Source organism: Sturnus vulgaris, chromosome 6 (assembly GCF_052056855.1).
Source record: "Sturnus vulgaris isolate bStuVul1 chromosome 6, bStuVul1.hap1, whole genome shotgun sequence".
Classification (NCBI taxonomy): Eukaryota; Metazoa; Chordata; class Aves; order Passeriformes; family Sturnidae; genus Sturnus; species Sturnus vulgaris.
The window spans coordinates 31810596-31828876 of record NC_142248.1 but is presented as its reverse complement, the minus strand read 5'-3'; the positions used below and the strand labels follow the sequence as shown (position 1 = coordinate 31828876).

Genomic DNA, 18281 nt, shown 5'->3' with positions numbered 1-18281 from the left:
TATTTACACTCTCATGTACTGTTTAGCTTTCATGTGTTGTATGTTTAAAGGTGAATCAGGAATTCAGCCCAGTCTTCCTTAAATTCTTGGTCGATTTTATGTTAATTTAATCCCTTATTTCTCTAGCTACCTAATACAAAGGATAATTTCACTGTCATTAAAGATCACTTTTTTCCTGTTTTCATGATCTTCTTACTGTAATTATTCTTCTCATTGAAATTTCCTTTCTAGTCATAATGAACTCTCAGAGCATTTCATTGAGAAAAACTGTGAGTTCAAACATTTTCTATTTCCCTAATCAAGACCCTGTCATTATTATCACTGAAAGCCAGAGAAAGAGATGAAGAATGACAGAGATACACGAAAGAGAAAAAGGACACTGCCAAAGTGATTCTGTGATCACAGTGATTTATAACAACACTCTGGATGCTGGCATGGCAATATAATTGCACACTAAAGCCTGTTGTGTAAACTCAGCTACCGGTTGCATTACACAATGCTGATGCTTCAGTCACAATTGAGGCAAATATAAACAGAAATTTGGAAAGTCTTTGCTATTGTGGAATAATTCATACCACTCATCAGTATGTCAATTTTCAATTTAATTTGACATTTTTAAAACAGCCACAGTGATTCCATTCTAGAAGAAAAAGTATCCTTGGAAAATAATCATGTTTTGCAAATGAAGAAAAGAAAACAAAAGGAGGATAAATTTTTATTCTATCACTTTTGACAGTATCCTCTCATAGGAAAGACGAAATAAATTCTAAAGGCAAAATTCTCTCCCCATTCACATTCAATAGCTCCAGAATATATCCACCAACTTCCATACTATTTTCCATTAAATTAAACCTGCAATATCACAAAGTCAGATTCATCTTTTGGTCTCAGATAAGTAAATTCCAGCAAGCAGGCATGATGACAGTAAGACAGAAAGCTCCAAACAATCTCTGAATTAAGAATGTGTTCAGTAGACACACTTGGAGATTTCGTATCCTGAAATCTGTATGTCACATAATGGAGAAGAACAGGACATGGAAATTTTATCTGAAGGCTAAATTAAAATGCCCCCGCAGTAACCTGCGTGAGGAGCAGAATGATGGGGAAGAAGGAAGGTCGGGACTGCTACAATGCAAAAACATTAAGTGACAGCCCCCAAAAAAGTCAAGAGGTCTTCCATCAGGAGGTATGCTCTTCACATCATCCCACCCTCTGGTCGTGCTCTCTCCCTAGCTATTTCACTTGATTCACGTTGTTTCAATACCTGTTGAAATGATTCACACCGTTTCACTGTTATTACTGTTACTATTTTACCTATCCACGCTTGTCTCTGCCAATCTGTTATTCATAATTGCTAAGGCTCCAACCCCACCAGAGAACCCATTTTGCTTCGAGTTCGAGCTCATTTGCCTTGGATACCCATTAGCAGTTTCTGACAGCTGTTTCTGCATGATGGCCAGTGAGACTTTATTGGAGGCCAGGAAGTCTTTCATGGAGATCATCTCTCCTGACAGACGGCGTCCATCGGTGTCACTCTCATTGACAGCGTCAGTCTCGATAGAGATGTTTCTCCGGCTGCGCACATTTCCTGGCATTACCACATTCCTCCGGGAACGAAATAATCTTCTTTGGCATCTGTGGCAGCACTTGCAGGCGAACTTCTTTAATATCCAGTTTATGGACTGCTTGATGACAATAGAGATCACATTAAATAAGGAATAGATGCAGCACACCCCCATGAGTATGAAGACAAAGTTGCCAAAGCGGTAAAGGCCTTGGCTCTCATACCTGATGTTCTGGCTACTGACCAGATCACCAAAACCAATGGTGCTGAAGGCCACAAAGCAGAAGTAAAGTGAGTCAAAGTAACTCCACCCTTCAATCGGTGTGTACATTGCAGAGGCACAGCAGGAAATGATGAGGGATGCTACACATAAAATCAGCATAACATAGTACACAGAGGGCTTCCAGCCCGCCAGGCTGTCCACCTCCGAGCTCCCCGAGCCCCGGCGGCCGTTGTGAGGGAGAACCCCTTTCCTCCTCAGCTGTCTCTCGTGGCAGGACTTCATGACGTAAGCTATGACAGTGATCAAACGTTCCAGGAACAGGTTAAAGAACAAAATGGTCCCTGCACATCCTATAAGGCCGTAAAATATCAGAAAAATTTTGCCTCCAATGGTGGCTGGGGTGGTCATACCAAACCCTGGAAAACAAAAAAGAACAGTTGAAAAAAATAGACCCTGTTAGGACTTTCATCACGTGCAAGACCAATGAACTGGTAGCAATTCCCTGTGGTACAGCTCAACTTTGAGGAAAAATACATTCTCCCCAGATGTTACCCACTTATGCTTGACTATGTCTGAAACTGTAAGGGGAAGGAACACATGCCAGCATTTCCTCCGCAATCAGAATGAAACAAAAAGCAGAACAAAAAACATGGACAGGAAAAGAGATTTTAGAGGAGGTCTGAATTTTGGTTTGGTTGCTAGGTTCTCTCGTTCTCTGTGCTCTGGATCGTTTCCAGGCTTTGGGGTTATTGCAGCTGCTTTCTTCTATCTGATGCTTTTCTGCACCATGGCTCTTTCCCAGGGGATGGCTGTTGCCTTCCGGAGATCCATCTGCACTAAGTCTTTGGAATACAAGGTGACATTTCTCACAACTCCTGGTGTTAGTGCAGGTGGCACATAGCCCAGCACTCAGCACCCACTGTAGCCTGGCTGTGGAAGCCCAGGCTGGGAGCATACATCAGACGACATAGCCCTGACAGGACCATGAGTGTCCCAGTAGGAGTTAAAGATGCCCTGCATCTGACTTGGCTCTCACTCATTATCAACCCCTTTTAAAATCAGCATTGCTGAGTTTTTTTCTATTTCTCTGTGTCCCACTCCACAGCTCAAGCCTGCATGTGGATCATATCAAAAGTCTCCTCTGGTCTATTCCCTGTCATGGGATTTCTCAGGCCGGAGGTGCTTTAGTCTACTCTCAAATATTTCCCATCCTAAAGCCTGAAAATAGTAATTTTGTTTTGGTTAAGGCTGCTGATAAGACAATCTTACTTTAATAAGATATTATTAAAGAATAAAAAGATGTCCAGAACATCATTAAGCAAATTGGAATAACACTCATGACAAATCTTTGCTAGTGTTTTATTAGGATTATTGAAGGACTACATAACTGACCAACTAAGCAAAAACATTTTTGTTGACAGGGCAAAAAATTCACAGGAGACACTGGGTTTTTTTTCTTTCTCTTTGTAACTATGAGATGTCAATTATGAAATAAAGGCATTAGGCTCTAAGAAATAAAGGAAAATATAATCAGTATACATTTGTACTTCAAAGATAAGACAAGAGCAATGTGAAAAGACCGTATTTCCAACAGTGCCAAACTGCATGTGTCTTCCCTTCACTGGCAACCTGCTGCTAGCACAAATTCCTCTCTAACACTGGTCCTGCCTCACACTGTGAAGTGTCAGCCCTCACCCTCACCCCTCCAGCTCGAGCTCCACTAACAACAGCTCCAAGTGGGCTCTCCAGGGTCACTGCATTTTTGCCTGCATCCACAATCAAACATCAAGTGGTCCTACAGGAGGCTCCAGCCTCCTCGTTATATTTCTGTGCTAGAGAGAGCTGGACTGCAGTTCTGTGGTGTGGAAAACAACATGACAAGTGACAAACCACAGACAAAACATTCTTCACAGCAAGAACTTTTTCCTGTTGTTGCCTTTGGCACACAAATATTTCCTCTTGCTTTCCACCCTCCCTTTCTGTTCCATGACTTGATCCCTCTATAATTTTAGTTTTAATGATTATTTTTGGTGCAGGTTGGCTTATATGCAAGTCATGACCTCCATTATATGAACAGACACAAAAAAAAATTTGATAAAAGGAATCTCTCAGCAGCTGGTGAGATCTGCCCAAAGAGGGAAGTGATGGGCTGCCATGTTCCTGCCCCACCCTGTTCCTTGAAGAAGGGAAGTGGCTGTAGGCTGAGCAGAGATGGGAAGGTGGGGAGCCCCTGGCACAGGGTGAACAGCATTTAGGGACTGGCAGGCATCTCCTAAAGCATAAAGCAAATGCCCTGGAAAGAGAAATGCAGTTAAGGCTCACACTCCCAGAGCAGCTCTATGCCTTTGGGCTCTTTGCCACACGTCTCTCTTGGGATCCTGACACTGACATCATGGCCAGAGTCTGAACTCCTCAGGTTGTTTCTCTGGCCAATTGGATTTTGTTGCTGGGTTTGTTCTGTAATCCACTAGCAAAGGCTTTACAAAAACACTCAATAGGCATTCCAGGGAATCATGGTGAACTATGAATAAATGACTTAGTGAGCAATTAGACTACCAAGGTGACCCATAGAGCACAACAGTGAAAGAGCAAGAAATTACATCGCAGATTGGGAAGCAAATAGTGCCTCCAAATATTGTGGTTTGTTTTTTTCACCTATTGCTTAACCAAGAATTCTGGGTTTTTGGTGAATATTCATATTAATTCTGAATTTCTCGGTAGCAGATCTACTTTCTTAGGAGTAGGAGGAAATTTAAACTCCAAGTAGAGCCTGCAAAATTCTTCTCGACACTGCACACCTCCCGTGGGAAACAAATTTTTAGATTTTGTTTTGGCAGCAAAATTTTATTATGAAGTCTGGTACTGCAAAGCACTCTAAAATTCACCTGTGTGTTCAGGTTATATTGTGTGGTATCCAAAATTGTACACTTACATTAAAAAAATCAACTAAAAAGGAAATCACATTGACAATATAATAAAATCACACTTCATTATTTCTTGAATGACTAGGTATAAATGGAGAAAAGCAAGCAGCTGTAATTCTTATCAATAACCAGTTTGATAAGAAGGACTGAGGAAGTTCTAAAGCAGAATCCTCGGACAACCAACAGTGAATAACATCAAGCAAATATCAATCTCAATCTAACAGTAAAAAGATTATATTGATATCTAACAAGAGGAAATGGGCATCAACTTCCTATTCCAGGCCAATATTAGGTAATTTCATCTTTTCTGTTGCAAACTGCTCCAGTGCTACCAACTGCTGTAAGTGTTTCTTGTGGGTCATTGCCCACACTCATCTCCCTCTGGTGACACATGGTTTGGCATTTTGTTTTCCTGGTGCCCCTGGTGCCATGAGAAAGTATGAGAAACAGTTCATCAGTCCTAATCCCTCACGAATGAAGCCTAGGGCGCCCCATATAGTGTGTGTGTAGGGAGACTGGGACAGACCTACAGATTTCACAGTTAATTTTAGATCATGCAATCGGGTCTTTATTTTGTTCCAAAAAAAAGCCCTCTCTTTTCTGAGAGGTTTCATTTCCTTTCTGAATGTGTGCAGTTCACTGCTCCTACCCTTCCCACAAAGAGGAAGTAGGTAGAAAGAGGGGGCAACACTATAGCAACGAGTCATTGTGATGTTAGAAATACAAATATCAACACAAAACAGCATTCCAGTTTAGCCTACAATGAGAGCTCTTTGTGATCTTGTGTCTGTATTCCTAATGCATTTTATGTTTATTTCTTTATCTCTGTCAGTTCAGTTTAGACACTCACTGGAGAAATGAAGAATTTCCAGTGAACTAGACAATGGATAACAATTTAGATTAATGATAGGTGTGAACCAAATTAAATAGGACAAAGACTTTCAACTACAGTGAAAAGAAATCAAGAAAAGAGTAATTAGTAAAGAGAAATACAAGAAGTCTTAGATACCTGCAAAGATGCTGACCCTCCTTTTTTCAGACACATTCTGTACTGAACAATCCACGTAAGAATGTTTTATGCTTCTAAAAGAGAGAGAAGAAACAACTCTAACAGAAGCTGTACTTCAAAGACTCCTTTGAGAAAATGTCCTGTACTTTGCAGTGTTCCAACAGTGTGCAGACACCAATATTTAGGCTTATGAAGGGGGAAAAGGCTCTTTCTCTCTTTTTTTTTTTTTTTTTTTTTTTTTTTTTTTTTTTTTTTTTTTTTAGTTTTGAAAGCAAACATTTATTCTGTGGTGGGGGGCACTGATGGGTGGGCACTTGGGGAAAAGAATCTGAGTTTGTCAAACAATCATAGAATTACAGAATAGTCTGGGTTGGCAGGGGCCTTTTAAAATCATCTCATCCAGTCCCCCTGTCAGGGGCAGGGTCACCTGTTAGACCAGTTTGCTCAACTTGAATAGTTCTGGGATTATTCAAAGACTATACCACCTACCAAAAAAAAAGCATTTTTGCCACCAGGTGCAAACATAAGACAAACATAAGATACCATAACAAAGGAAAAAAAACAAAGAGATGTGACAACAGTAGAAAGCACAGTGAATTTTGGCTCAGTGAAGAGAGTAACTCATTGCTGAAACCTTATGCTGGCTTCTATCCACACAACAGCAACGTGTGTACCTTTGTTTTTGAAATGTCTGGCTTTCCCAAAATGTAAAAGGATGCTAAGTCTCTGGCTCATGAATGTCCTAAATCTAATGCATATGTCCCTTCCTATGAAGCCAGAGATGCTCTTTTAGTGACAGCTCTAGTGGCAAATTTCTGTAAGACAAGCATAAATTAAGTGATCAAGTCTACTCACATGATTTTAACAGGTCCAAACATTTATGTAAAACAGGACCCATTTGTAAATTATGACAGGGAGGTTCAACACTCTGCTACTCCAAATCCTCCACAGTAACTTTGGCTTGCTGTCAAAGTGTTGTGCCATTGCAAATATAAAAACACCCACAACACAGCACCTATTTCAGGGGATGAATATCTTCTCACCTCTCTGGGTGATGATCAGTTCTGCACTCTGTGCATCAGGCACATGCAAAGTCTCAGCATTTGCCTTACCCACGCAAACAGTTAAACAAGGACAAGACAGGCGTGCAGAGGAGGGGAGAACTCAATGAGATTACAGCAAGATGTTAAGGAGGAGTTAAAAGCTACAGAGCTAGGCATTTTCTGATATAACTGAACAAGCAATGTACTATGGACATCCCCAAATCAGACAGAGACTAAGGTTGGAAGGGACCTCTGGAGACTGGGCCTCCCTTGCATGGTAGGTGCCCAGTGGATGGGAATTCATCTAGAAGATAACAAGGATCTCTGGCTTTCCAGCCAGACATTTATTTATAGATTGTGGAAATAAAGATCAAACTTCAATGCTGTCTGGAAACCAAAATGTTCATATATGCAAAGATGAAAGTGCAATGAATCCTTTCAGAAGTAAAATTGTGAAATTGTTTCTGAAACATTTTTGATTAAAGGTTAAATGGTCCATAACAGCTTTTGACATCTTTATTTAAGGATCTTTATTTAAATTATTTATTTATTTATTTATTTGAATAAATCTTTATTTACTTTCTCTCTACTTTAGGATTTTTCTCTGCAAGCGGGTTAACAGAATCAAGAGTTTTTTTGTTTTTGTGAGCAATTACTGCACTGCTGTTGGAAGTGGGAGCCGTTTTAGAGGATCTCTCCTCTCTGCCAAGAGGTATCTGCAGCTATTACTTCCAACAAAATATTTGAGAGCCTCCAGGGAAAGCAAACTCTTCTCTGATGACAATCCCTGAATGGAAATGATAAGGCTGAAAAATATGAGTAAAATCTTTGTGGGTGAAATGCCTGGCTGAACTTTGAAGAGGTTACATGCACTCTGGGGTGCAATGTAGTGTGCTGCTCCTTTTTTTGAAGCCTGAAGGCCGTGTCCTGGCCTTCATGCTAAGGAACAGGGACTTCAGAAGGACTCATCTTTTCAAACATTAGTGTTTAAAGAAGGAAATACATTTGTAAATGCACAAAGAGAAATTTTTTACAAGAATCATCCTAGAGATTTCAGATTATTTTGGAAAATAGCTTTTCCCAAATTTTGGGAAGCTGTTAAACCTGGAAGCAGGGTGGTTCAGTGATTGGCAGCTTACGTACAATACTCAGCTTTGTAAATACCCTTTTCACAGATGTGGCTGTGCCTTACTTGATACCATCAATGCTGATCAGTTAAATAACTAAATTTAATTAAAATTGTTTTTCACACTCTGCTTATGAAAGTAGTGAAGCTGAGAGTCTTTATTAAATATGTTTATCCAAAAACATAGTAGTATTGCCTTTGTAATTAATTGAATATTCTTCCAGAGGAAGAAAAAGAGCACAATTTATTTACAATCTATTTGTAAATTTTAAAACTCTTGAAAAAAAAGACAAAATAAAGTCCTGGTTCTTTCTAGAAGTTTTGAAGATGCCACCTGTACTAGTAATAGGTTTAAAGACTTCTAACCTCATAGTTCACAATACTTATTCTCCAGCTGAACAGCACATCTTGCTTTGGAAAAGAAGCACATAATTAAATAATAGGATTTCTTAGGACTTTAAATGTCCAGTGGCTAACTGTGTAAAAAGAAATCTGAAAGTTTTGAGGCTATTTATCAAGTCCTTTCTGCACTAAAAGGACTTTGTGCCATCTCCTGTCTCTCTATAATGGCCTGGAAGCTAAATCCAAAACAGTTTGCCATACATGAAAAGGCTTTGATACAGCATATAATGTACGTGCTGAAAAATAGGTACAAAACCCTGTGCCACAAAGGATTCTGTTCTAAAAGAAAGCCTGCTAGTGAAGTGCTTGAAGAGACAGACTCTATCAGACTGGTGAAAGGAAGGTCTTTGAACTACACAGAAAAAATCATCTAGCCAGGAGCTGAAGAAATTAATGCTTTCAAAGTCGCAACAACTTTTCTAACAAGCAGATAAATAAGTCACACTCTCCAAAGGAGTTTCAAATGAAGCGGAAAATATTATGCTTTTATGTGTGGAGTTTTCCAAAAATTCTCAACACATACGATGAAATATGGTGTAGACAGAGAAAAATTAACCCTGTTTCAGCAGCATAGGCAGACCACAGCTGCCAAACTCCCACAAGTGTAAAATATAGGAAAAAACCCTAAAAACAAAACCACACCAGACTGTCGTCAGGAGTATAATATGCCTTAAGCATATATTAACATTAGAATGTTGAATGACCAAATCCAGCACAAAAGTATTTTGTGAAATAACAAAAGGACCGAAAAATTGGCTAGGAATTATTCCAAAGTACTTGGCTTCACCAAGGCTATTAGAACTCCTGGAGTGTTGTTACTTTAATTAAAACTATGGTTGACCTAGTGATGTCATATTTTGCTCTCTGTGTGTTGCTGTCTTCCAGGAACTTTGGGAACACATGAAAATCTGTATCACACATACTGAATTTGACAAAACCCACCACTTCCTTTCCTTTCTGGCCTCCTATAAAATGAAAATTGGCTAAAGTACTTTTTGCTCAGTGTATTTATAAGTGTGTGTGTATATATATGTATATATATATTTATATATATTTAAAGATGTGATTTTAAAGTTAGACTTTGAATAAATTTTGCTTTTAAAGTGTCACAATGAATGTTTTCTAAAAAATTGTTAAAGAAAAACTAGCAAAAAAATAAAACCAGCCACCAGCGTTTTGCAGTCCCAAGAGTGATGTTTTGCTGACAAACACAACAATAACATTCTTTACCAGATGTATGTCTGCTTTTGCTAAAACATATTTTTATATAATCTTGACATGTTTATGGTTTATGATTTATCTTTTTCAAAATGCATTGCTAGTAGTTCTCCTAATAGAAGAACTGGAATGACAAGCTTTAGGTAATTCAAATGACCATTTGAGAGGTGGGTCTGTGCAAACTTCATGAAGATGAACAAGGCCCAGTGCAAGGTCCTGCACACAGGTTGGGGGATCCCAAGCACAAATACAGCCTGGGCAGAGAATGGATGGAGAATAACCCTGGGGAGAAAGACCTGGTGGTGTTTGTGGATGAAAAGCTCAACATGACCCAGCGATGTGTGCTGCAGTATGGAAAGGCAACCAGATCCCAGGCTGCATCAAAAAATGCATAACCAGCAGGTTGAGGAAGATGATCTTGCCTCTGCTCTTGTGAGACATCACCTGGAGTGCTGTGCCAAGCTCTGTGGTCCCCACACAAGAAGAACATGGACGTGATGGAGTGACCCCAGAGGAGAACCATTAAGTTCATCACAGGGCTGGAGCACCTCTTCTGTGAAGACAGGAGCAGAGAGCTGGGGTGGTCCAGCCTGGAGAAGAGAAGGTTCTGGGGAGACCTTACAGCACCTCCCAGTACATAAAGGAGGCTTATAAGAAAGCTGAAGAGGGACTTTTCAAAAGGGAATATAGGGATAGGACATGGAGGAAAGGCCTCAAACTGAAGGAGAGCAGGTTTATATTAGATATTAGAAAGAAGTTCTTTACTATGAAGATGGTGAAACACTGGACAGGTTGCCTAGAGAAGTTGTGGACCCCCCATTCCTGGAAGTATTTAGGGCCAGGCTGGATGGGGCTTTGAGCAACCTGGTCTAGTGAAAACTGTCCATGCCCATTGCAGGAGGATTGGAACTTGGTGATCTTTAAGATAATTTCCAACCCAAATCATTCAGTGATTCTATGAAATGATAAATCCTTCTGGTTAAGAAATAAAGCATCCAATACTGTCCATGATTAAAAAGCATTTAAAGTATCTAGTGCAAAATCAAACAGAAAATCCATCCTTGTTTGAACATTTAATGAGTATTCTGGTAGACCATGCATAGTTCAGGGAAAGACGAATTAAGATGTTTTGATGAGGAATAGCAAATTAAACCCCATCCATCTCTGTGAATGTGCACTGACAGATGAGGATATTAAGATGCCCTGCCACCCAAAAAATTTTTCTTTTGTGTAAGATCTGTTATTGCCCATATGACACTGATGATAAGCTGTCACCAGACAGGAGATCTGAATATACTTGTACAACCCTTGGCTAGCAATGGCAGCTGTTTCATGTGCATGTTACAGCCAATTCATGCTCTCTTCCTTCTATCCTCTAATCTGCAGTTTTCAGTATCAGGACCTTTTCAACATCCATTCACAAGACTCATAACCGACAACATAATGTTTGCAGTTGAAGATGTCTTAGCAGACCTTCTACTGAAAACATAACTCACAAAAACCCTGACACCTGGATTCAAGAAGTACCTCAGCAGCTGGTCTGGCTGCTGGACCATCTGTGAGTCATAACCACATATCCCACACAGTATTTGGCAGTTCAGAAGGCCTGGCGATACCTTCATCTCCTTCCCAAATCCTGGTATGGGTGTAGCCTGTGGGTTATTGTGTGCTTCACTGAGCAGTCCAGCTTATTGAAAGCCGTAATCATTTCCATTTCCATGTCTAGTAAACTTGTCTTGAAAAAGACCTGCTGTTGGACCAGATACCTTCTAACATCAACATCCAATGTTTGTGGATGCTGAGGGTGTACAAGGGGCATACTGATGACTTTGACCAGGCTTGCATCCCCAAATGGCATCGCCTCCTGCTGCTGTTGGAATGGCTAGGGGACTGAGGGCATTGATCTGGCTTTGCTGGGAATTTTTATAGTTTTTATAGGAATCCTGCTTCCCTGCTTGCTCTGTCAGGATTTGCATGTTATTCCAGCTCTGCTGCACATTCTGTCCTTACTCCCTCCCATCTTCTCCTTTCATTTTGGGTTAGATGTCATATGTCTATTGTGTTCCTCAGCAAAAATTCAAGCTCAGAAAATCCCTTTAAACTTGCTTCATTACTTAATAAAGCATGTATATTAGAAAATAGCTACTATGAAAGTTCTTAGAAACATCTCATTAATCAGCTTCCAGCATTTCATAGAGATTAAACATGACATACTTACTGACACAATAAAAACCATAGACACGAGGGAGGCTGGGCTAACTGACATCATGCACATGGTTGAATTTTGGGTACCTCCTCCCAAACAAATTTTAATGTGAGAACCAATCTATTCTCATAAAATTATTAAGGGATATTAGCAAACCAGATTTACTTTACTGCATGTCAATTTAAATTTGAGAACAAGATTCTGTGGCTAAAAATATATAGTTTGAACGGCAAATTACTGTATTTTCTCCATATATTATTAGGGTACATATTTCTCTTCAGCACAAAATAATCATGTATTTCAGTTTTTATTCACAACTCACTTATGAAAACACACAGTGCTCTGTAGATTACCTCCTACATGCCTTGCCACAGCTGAGGCCTTGGAACTTGTGGGGAAGAGGATGTGAAGTTCTTCCACTCTTATCTTTCTACAAAACATTCACAATTTCAGTTTAAGACTTTGCCATTTTTACCTTGGAACCATTGCATCTGAGGAGATCTCTAATGATTCAGGCAAAAACACCATTTGCTTTGCAGCCTATTCAGCACATGGAATTATTTTTTTCCAGGGTTCTTGCTCACCTCAGGTTTACTGAAAACATCAATGCTTATGGTATATTATTTTTGGTACATTAGAAAATGCAACTTTTAAACCCCCTAAATTTTCGCCTTTTATATATCACCATTAAAAGCACCTTTTTAAGGAGACTGTACAATTATGCTTCTTTTGGTACAATTTAATATTGCTTAATTTGTTCTACTCGGCTAGTAAATTCTGAGGTTTTATTATGGTATCCTCCAATTAATTTTATTTTAAGTAGGCTGAAGTGACTAATTTTAAACTCAGCAGTGTTAGGGCAGGTAATTCAACATAGCTGCAATTTACTGATGTGAGCAGGTGTGAGGAAATGACAGATTTATTCCAGTGCTGTACAAATAAGCACATGCCAACACAGTCTGCTCAAGGATCAGGTCTTCCTCAACACAATGATACCAACTGGTAGAGTATAGGTGTCTTGAAAAATAAAATGTGCTTTACTGCTTTGGCTTGTAAAATGTGAACACATAATTTTAAAGTTTCTGCATTCCCCATTTTACACAACCCTTTGCAGCAGTGCTCTCTTTAGTCTGAGCCACAGCATACGGTGCTGCCTGTACTGATCCCTGAGAGCTGGGTCAGCACACAAACAATTTGACAGGCTGAACAAATTTAGAACCTTAAACCATGGGTTCACTGCTTTGAGTAGGAAGGTATCTTATGAGTAAGCTTTTCTACCCACTGCATTGGCTAAGGAAAATCTAGGTTCCCACTGTTTCCATGAGCTTCTCTTCCAAGACTTACACACCTGGTGTGTATTTTCCAAGTCTCTCTAAAACCCATGCTCTACATGACCAGTAGGAATTCACATTCAGTTTGAGAAGCTATAATATGCTTCTAATTCACCATGTTTATTAGAGATCTGCCAAATACACTTCTTTCTAAATTTGCATCTAGTCATGAGAACAGCAATAGCTGTAAGATCAGTGATAATATAACTCCCTGTTAATTAAGGGAAATGCACACCAAATAAGAAAATGAAGGCATTATTACCATTGATGGGGGACAGGCTCAAGGATTTTGAAGCCTCAATGCCCAGTTTTGAGCTGCACCAATATTCTGAGTAACAATATACCAACTTCGGCTGTTCTTGATCGGAGATCTTGCCACATCCAGCCTTGTTAATTCCTGTTGCAGTTCTGCTATTTGATTAAATGGAATTTGTGTAATCTGATGGGTCAAAAGCTACAGATCTATGGTTTCACAAGAACAAGAATATGTTGGAGATGAAGGAAGAAAAGACAATGCAGAAGGAGCTTGGGATGAGGATAAATGACCTGATGTAGGGTGCAGATCTGAGTCCAAACATCCCAACAGCAATGTTGAAAGAGACTGGGATTTGAATCTCTGGGAACAGACTTGAGAGATACTGGCTCTGTAACAGCATTGGGCACCTTATAGCAAATCCTTTATACTTTCAGGTGATGACAAATTTGAGTGCAGAACTCCAGAGGATCTCACTGTAAGTGAATCCTACCTACCAAATTCGGCTTCAGCCCTGTTGCTGCAGTTATGCCAGCATTGCCACATAAATACAGAAGTTGCCAGCTACACTGATAAAAAACCCTAGCTTTCTCAATTTACACTGAAATTTGATAAGAATTTATCTCAGTGGCAATGGCAGCAGAAGCAGCTCTTGCCCACTTGACCCTGGCACTGACTTTCCTGTACGAGTGCAGCTGTAGAGTCGCATTGATACAAAGTTAAAAATCATAGAATGACTTGGGTTGGAAAAGACCTTAAAGACCACCTCTTTCCAATCCCCCTACCATGGCCAGGGACACCTTTCATTAGACTGGGTTACTCAGAGCCTCTTCCAACCTGGCCTTGAATGCTTCCTAGGATGGGCCATCCACAATCTCTGGGCAATCTGTTCCAGTGCTGCACCACCCTCACAGTAAAAAATTTCTTCTTAATACCTAATCCAAACCTACTCTCTTCCAGTTTAAAAATGAACCTTTTGTCAGAATATTTTTAACCAGTTCAGTCTTGATCCAGCTAGTTGCAGAATCCCACAGGAAGAAGGCAGGTGCGAGAGAGGAGGTGGTTCTGGGTGTGGAAGGGGTTTGGGACAATGGCGTGCAGCACTGACTCTGAAGAACGTCGGGGATAGGGTGTCCACCAGACCAGTTCCTAGTAGGTAAGTGATCAATCAAATACTTTTGGTGTTGGATATGCTGCCCTCTCATTCCTGGAAACTGTTGTTTTCTGGAGGTATGTTTCCTTCTGTCCTGCTCACTCGGGGAAGCCCAGAGAGCTGAGCTCTGAGTGCTGCTGCTGGCACAGTCAGAGCTCCTGTTCTGTCCTCCGGGAGAGATGACAGCACCGGGGGCCTGTTCGAGTGGGTGTTGCTATGGGCAACTGCATAGGAGAACGTAGGCAGAGGCTGAGAAACCCGGGGGGATGGAGCAGAGTAGAAACAACAGCCCAGCAGGATCAGCTCTCAGAGCAGGTTGTAAATGCTGATAAAACATTATCTCATGCTCTTTAGCAATTCCAAAAGCTACAGCCATTGTGCCAGCAGTCCAAAAGTTATTTTTTTTTGCTCCTGGAAGTACATGTGAGTTTTCATCCTTTCTAAAATGAGGGTGCTAAGGATGGGGAGTAGATGGGGAGATGCAGAGGCACAGCAAAGCAGCCAGCTCTGCACCTTCCTCTGCTGTCTTCTCTCCTCTTGTGAAAGATGAGAAACTCACATCTGCAGATGTCAATTTCCTGCTTTCCTCACATCTAACAGGGCACTTTTTTGTGTGCGTTGGTTTGTTTTTGCTTTGTTATTTTGTAACCATTAGGGAAATTCACATTTAGGTTCTTTTAGAGAAGTTCAGTTTCTCTTGCAGAGTGTGTGACAGGCATTTGTACACGCCAGTTTAACCCGAACATTTCAACTGTCCAGGAAAAGAGCAGATTACCCTTCTGTGCAACCCTCCACTGAAGAAAAATTTTCATTCCTTCAATTACCACATCTGTTATACCTTTGAGTTTAAAAGCTGACTTTTAGCTCCAGTTCTTTTGCAACTGTATTTAGGAGTCTAAGATGGACCAGTCCATGCATGCCACACGCCTCAGCTTTGTAACCTTTCCACAACTATAGCAGTGAGCCAGAAAGCTCTGTGGAAGCAAAGTAACAGCTATGCATGTCAAATTTCCTCTGTGTCCTCCAGTTTGCCTTTTCCTGCTGTCCTGGTCTCCTGTGGATACTGAAGCAAAGGAACCAGGAGTGTGATATTGCTGCTTCCTTCTCAAAGGCCAGCTGAACAATCAGGTAATTGATTTTTCTTATTTTAATTCTCCATCCCTTTGCTATTTCCCTTCTTTTCCCAGATCCAAGATAAAGCTTAGATTAGCTTGCTTGCCTATTTTATTTTTCCTTAGGCATTTCACTGACAGAAGTCCCAGCAGTTCAGAAGGAGGGGGAGGAACTACACAAATTACACAAATAGTAATTACATGGACATTATACAAATAGTCTCCTTTGGGACACACTTGTTCAGATTAGACTCCATCCACCTCTGCTTTATATTATGGCAGTTCAGCTAGATCAGCCTTTTTTTCAAGCATGGCAAATTACTCACTTTTTAACACAAACCCAAGTAAGACTAAAGTCTCCTTGGATCTTATTCAGCCAAACCTTATTAATGTGCAGCTTTGAGTTTCATGCTTTATTTATTTCTAAGACAAGAAATTGACTGCGAAGATTAACAAGAACTTATCCTGAAATTTGCAAGGAAGTCTTTAATATCATATCATCATATCATATCATATCATATCATATCATATATTATATCATATCATACCATTAATTTTATTCTTCTATTTCCCAGAGGATAGAATAAAACTCTCTGAAGAAGTTATAGTTAAATAGTCATTGACAGTTTATATATAATTGCCAGTTTTTCAATAGAAGATGATTGTATCCAAGCCAAACTTCAATAAATTGAACTGAATCACATCAGGCACTGTCACATCTTCAGGTCTCCAAACATTTCCCATCATCATTAAACAGGCACAGTAAAAGTCTGCTAGCAGCTCACAGAAACCTGAGACAGCTTCTAAGTATCTGTGATTATACCTGAAAACAATATTCAGCTCTCCTGCTCCTGTATTTTTCTCTTCTCACATTTTATACAGGCATAATTTGCTAGAAATCAACAATCTGACATTCTCCACATTTTAAGATTTTTCTCCTTACTATTTATGTGCAGGTAAACTAAATGGAACATTGCAAGGGATAATTACAGCTTTGTACACAAAATACAGAACAGAGCAAGATTTCACTTCAAAACAGATGCACAGCACGTGCACATCCACAGATGAAATGCTGTGTTGAGCATACTGGATAAAATGAAATATTGGCACCAATAATTAAGAAATAATTGCTAACATTTCCCACTGCAGAGCAAGCGAACAGTTCCATCAATGCAAGCTTGATCTTGCCAATTTAAAGTAACACGATGCAGGAAATTGCCACATTTACTCTTCATAGAAAGTTAAGTATCTCTTCATGGGCAATGGATACTTTGGAGTTCTTTTCACACGTTCTAAAATTTTTCCTTTTCTGACAAAACTTTCTCCTGCCTTCCAGGATGAATCCCACTGAGTGTCAACAAGCAATATTGTACTCCTGTGAAGGGATGCTTCGTTTTGGCTTGACAGATAGAAATTAGAGCCTTTCAATGAATGTGCACAGATGGTGTGTGACATTGAAAAAAGTGAAGTGAAGAGAGGAAACATGAACTTCAGCTCTTTTAGAAAGAGAAGCAGTTGTTGATGGCATGTGCAGAGAAGAAGCGGGTGTGCCATGAGCCCAGTGAGTCTGAGTCTCAAAGACACAGATTTCGTCTTGAGCTTCTCACCAAAATGTGAATGACTGAAAATATTGTCACTACTTTCAGAAACTTGCATATTTGCTTAGTTTATCCTGTGGTGAGAAATTGCAGGGTTGAAGCCATGACAAATTGCAGTCCATGGGTCTTTGCTTCAGGAAATGAATCAACCGATGGATGGCCATTCAATGCCACTGAAGATTCTTCTTTGCACTTTCAGTTACAATGGATGGATCTGACATTTTCTTTCAGTGATGCAAAAGTCTGATCTTCTGTGCTCTTTCTTTTTTTAATGGTTTAAACCAATCCTGATAGAGTTATAACTGGTTCTCTCAGAGATAACTTTTTTTCTCTACAATACAAATCAAAACCAACTCAAGCATTTATTTTTCATCTTCATTGTTAATTAGACAGTCTTAGACTACTGAAAGTGAAAAAAACAACAAGAAGGCATTTCAGTAATTGCCATCTGGGATTCTGCAGAAGATTTTAGTTAGTTTGCAGTTAGTGAAAGTGAGTTCTGCATTTACATCTGGGCAGATTCCTGGGCAGAAATATATAATGCCCTAATAGTCTGGCTGCAAACACTACCAAAAAAAAAGGTGATGGTTTAAAAATATTTCCATTAAATAATCACCATGTCTGCTACAATAATGTGTTTTTCAGCAGACGGAGTGGTAATTAAAGGCTAAAGTAAAACATTAGACTAACATTCTTTCTATTCCTATTTAGACTTCTGTTTTAGAAGCTGGAGACAAATACCTGTCACAGAGCACCTTCTCATGTAGTTTGATGCCTAGAATGCAAAGATATATGGGAGGAGTCACTTTTCCCCCTATGTATCACATGAAGTTCAGAAAACATGACAAATAAAAAAGCAAACCTTTTCATGTCTGAAAGGAACCACATTATGTAAGATGGGTGATTATGTTTAAGGCAACAAAAGTGTTTAGGTTAAGAAAAGTAATAGTCATTTACTTGAAATTATATCAATATTCTCACTGTCAATACCTCTTGACATGGGAAAGTAATGCAATTTTCAGCAGGAAAAAGAACCCCCTTCTTCATAAATTCTAAATGAATGAATCTCTGCCAATGCTGATGGATAAATTCTGCCATAATTCCAACAGCTGAAATGAA

General features: G+C 39.7%; 1 protein-coding gene and 1 long non-coding RNA gene across 4 annotated transcripts in view; one reads left to right on the top strand and one right to left on the bottom strand.

Moving 5' to 3' along the window:
* Positions 1-391: 391 nt before the first annotated feature.
* Positions 392-18281, bottom strand: part of KCNK13 (potassium two pore domain channel subfamily K member 13) — a 43230-nt gene continuing 25340 nt past the window's right edge. Inside the window, exons 2-3 of one of the 2 annotated variants that reach the window (XM_088167464.1) lie at positions 5721-5794; positions 392-2203 (exon numbers count right to left, since the gene is read on the bottom strand). In XM_088167464.1, coding sequence (XP_088023590.1) covers positions 1311-2203; positions 5721-5794 — 967 coding nt within the window. In that variant the 3' untranslated portion in view covers positions 392-1310. The remainder of the gene's footprint in view (positions 2204-5720; positions 5795-18281) is intronic. The other variant, XM_014869873.2, reaches the window with a different exon arrangement.
* On the top strand, positions 14692-17851 carry LOC148223399 (uncharacterized). Of its 2 annotated transcripts, XR_015804669.1 has the most exons (3): positions 14692-14767; positions 15480-15580; positions 16901-17851. It is a non-coding gene; the product is annotated as an uncharacterized LOC148223399 (long non-coding RNA). The 2 variants fall into 2 exon arrangements; XR_015804668.1 differs by lacking the exon at positions 14692-14767 and having other exon boundaries at positions 15013-15580.